At 48.9% G+C, this 2,730-nt stretch overlaps 1 protein-coding gene across 1 annotated transcript; it reads left to right on the top strand.

The window, feature by feature from the left end:
* Positions 1 to 921: 921 nt before the first annotated feature.
* Positions 922 to 2,482, top strand: POU3F4 (POU class 3 homeobox 4). The gene has a single exon (XM_072815871.1). The coding sequence runs from the start codon at positions 991 to 993 to the stop codon at positions 2,074 to 2,076; it is 1,086 nt and encodes a 361-aa protein (XP_072671972.1). The 5' UTR covers positions 922 to 990; the 3' UTR covers positions 2,077 to 2,482.
* The last annotated feature ends 248 nt before the right edge of the window (positions 2,483 to 2,730 follow it).

Here is a 2,730-nt window from a genome sequence, read left to right as displayed (position 1 = left end):
TGCCTATTTCAGCAAGCATTGCCTCTGAAAAAAGTTCTGGGATCCCTGATGGGAGCTGACATGGAGCAGTAATAAAAACCAAGTCATCCAACTGACCAACTGGATTGGAAGGGAAACTTCAAAATAACTGAATTTTGCCAGTATCACATTAGGTTTTATCACTTTTATCACATAAGATTTTCCCAGAATCTTCTAGTTCTTCATGCCTTAAATAAAAATTTTCAGAAGCTAGATATCTCTTTCTTAGATGCTTTCTGACTTTGGTATTGAGTTTCTTATAAATGATAGAACGAAACAAAACAAGTCGAAATAGTTCTTACTGGAATCATGAACTTCAGTCTGATAGATCTAAGGTCCTATCAAAGGGTTTCCTTTGCTCAAAGTTTGCAGCAAGATTTGGTTTTGCAGTCCTCTGCACAGAACTAACCCAGAACGCTAAATGAATTTGATAAAAATCCCAATCCATTAAAATCTAGTTGATATTTAAACTGGTTATATTGTTTTAATATATTTTTCTTTCTCTATTTCGGTTAATATAAATAATACAAAAGGAATTCTAAAACCATTTTTCTACCTCACCTCCTATCCACCCCCCCAAAACACAAACACAGTTTCCTCTTATACTTCCCCCTCCGCTACAAATATCCACGCAGCCAGGGGTGGGGGTGGGGTGTGTGTGGGGGTGGGGGCTAACCAAATGAGCCGCCGCCACTCAGCGCCAGGCAGCCAATGGAGCCGAAAGATTGATTTACTTCCTGCTCGGGTCTCACTGAAACTCTAGTGCTTCACCAGCCTAATTTGGAAAGTTAGCCCGGCCTCCCGTGCCTCCATTGGCCGAGCCCACGGCTGGCCAGGCCAAGAAGAGTTACAATTGGCCACAGAGCGTGCCGGTAACTCTCTCGCTGCTTTGGCTCCCCGCGCACCGTAGATGTCAAAGGCTGAAGCTGCTCCCTTTGCCACATTATAACTAGTAGGGGATCCTCATCGACCATGGCCACAGCTGCCTCGAATCCCTACAGCATTCTCAGTTCTAGCTCCCTAGTCCATGCGGACTCCTCGGGTATGCAGCAGGGGAGTCCTTTCCGAAACCCTCAGAAACTTCTCCAAAGTGATTACTTGCAGGGAGTTCCTAGCAATGGGCATCCTCTCGGGCATCATTGGGTGACCAGTCTGGGCGATGGAGGCCCATGGTCCTCCACACTGGCCACCAACCCTCTGGACCAGCAGGACGTGAAGCCCGGGCGCGAAGATCTACAGCTGGGTGCGATCATCCATCACCGCTCACCGCACGTCGCTCACCACTCTCCGCACACTAACCACCCGAATGCCTGGGGGGCTAACCCAGCTCCGAACCCGTCCATCACGTCCAGCGGCCAACCCCTTAACGTGTACTCGCAGCCTGGCTTCACAGTGAGTGGCATGCTGGAGCACGGAGGGCTCACCCCACCACCAGGCTCTGCCTCTGCACAGAGCCTACACCCCGTGCTCCGGGATCCCCCAGACCACAGCGATCTAGGCTCGCACCACTGCCAGGACCACTCAGACGAGGAGACACCAACCTCGGATGAGTTGGAACAGTTCGCCAAACAGTTCAAACAAAGAAGAATCAAGTTGGGCTTCACGCAAGCCGATGTGGGGCTGGCGCTGGGCACACTGTATGGCAACGTGTTCTCACAGACCACTATCTGCAGGTTCGAGGCCTTGCAGCTGAGCTTCAAGAACATGTGCAAGCTGAAGCCGCTGTTGAACAAGTGGCTGGAAGAGGCCGATTCGTCCACGGGGAGCCCGACCAGCATTGACAAAATCGCCGCTCAGGGCCGTAAGCGCAAGAAGCGAACCTCCATCGAGGTGAGTGTCAAGGGCGTTCTGGAAACGCATTTCCTCAAGTGTCCCAAGCCTGCGGCGCAGGAGATTTCCTCGCTGGCAGACAGCCTTCAGTTGGAGAAAGAAGTGGTGCGTGTCTGGTTCTGTAATCGAAGACAGAAAGAGAAAAGAATGACTCCACCAGGGGATCAGCAGCCACATGAGGTTTATTCGCACACGGTGAAAACAGACACGTCCTGCCGCGATCTCTGACTGCAGGAAGCAAGAAAGTGGCCGGCCGCTCTGGGAGCAGCGCGGAATTCTCTCTCTCCCACTCTCTTCCTTTTACTTCAGCTTTATTATTGCTATCTAGAGACATGGCAATATCTAGATATCTAGATAGGGCTCTCTCTCCCCAGTCTTTTTTTTTTTTCCTTTCTTTCTTACATTTTTTTTTTCCAAAATAAGGGATTCTAACTTATATTAAGAAAGGAAACACACTCACACAGGCATCCAGGCTTCTCAACGCTGATACACAGTTGCGTTAAGCAGTCCAGGCAGGAAACTCCTATATGCTGCCGCCTGGGCAACTGCTTCCTCCAACCTTCTCTGCTGATCAATACATATTGTTTATTTTGAGTAAGGTCTGTTTGGTTGCTCCTCTCTTGGAAGAACAAGGAGTGGGGTAACGTGGGGGTGGGGTAAAGATAGGGGAGGGGGGTGGGACGACAGATGTGTGCCTCTGAATAACCTTACAGCGCCTTGGTTATAGCAGCCGTATTTCAGGTGAAATCTGTTTTACAATAGACTAGTTTTGCATTTTTTTAAAACTTCTATAGCGTTTCTTAATGTCTGCGGTGTTTTACTACAAGCTGTACACAATATTTGTGAGATAATTTGTATCTAATCGGCCACGTTACTATTGCT

This window comes from Canis lupus, chromosome X (genome assembly GCF_048164855.1).
Source record: "Canis lupus baileyi chromosome X, mCanLup2.hap1, whole genome shotgun sequence".
NCBI classification, from domain to species: domain Eukaryota; kingdom Metazoa; phylum Chordata; class Mammalia; order Carnivora; family Canidae; genus Canis; species Canis lupus.
Note: the sequence above shows the minus strand (reverse complement) of the source record. Positions and strands in the feature narration are given on the sequence as shown.

What these genes read in the sequence shown, in the direction of transcription:
- POU3F4 (XM_072815871.1), top strand. Translation starts at nt 991, where the DNA reads ATGGCCACAGCTGCCTCGAATCCCTACAGCATTCTCAGTTCTAGCTCC.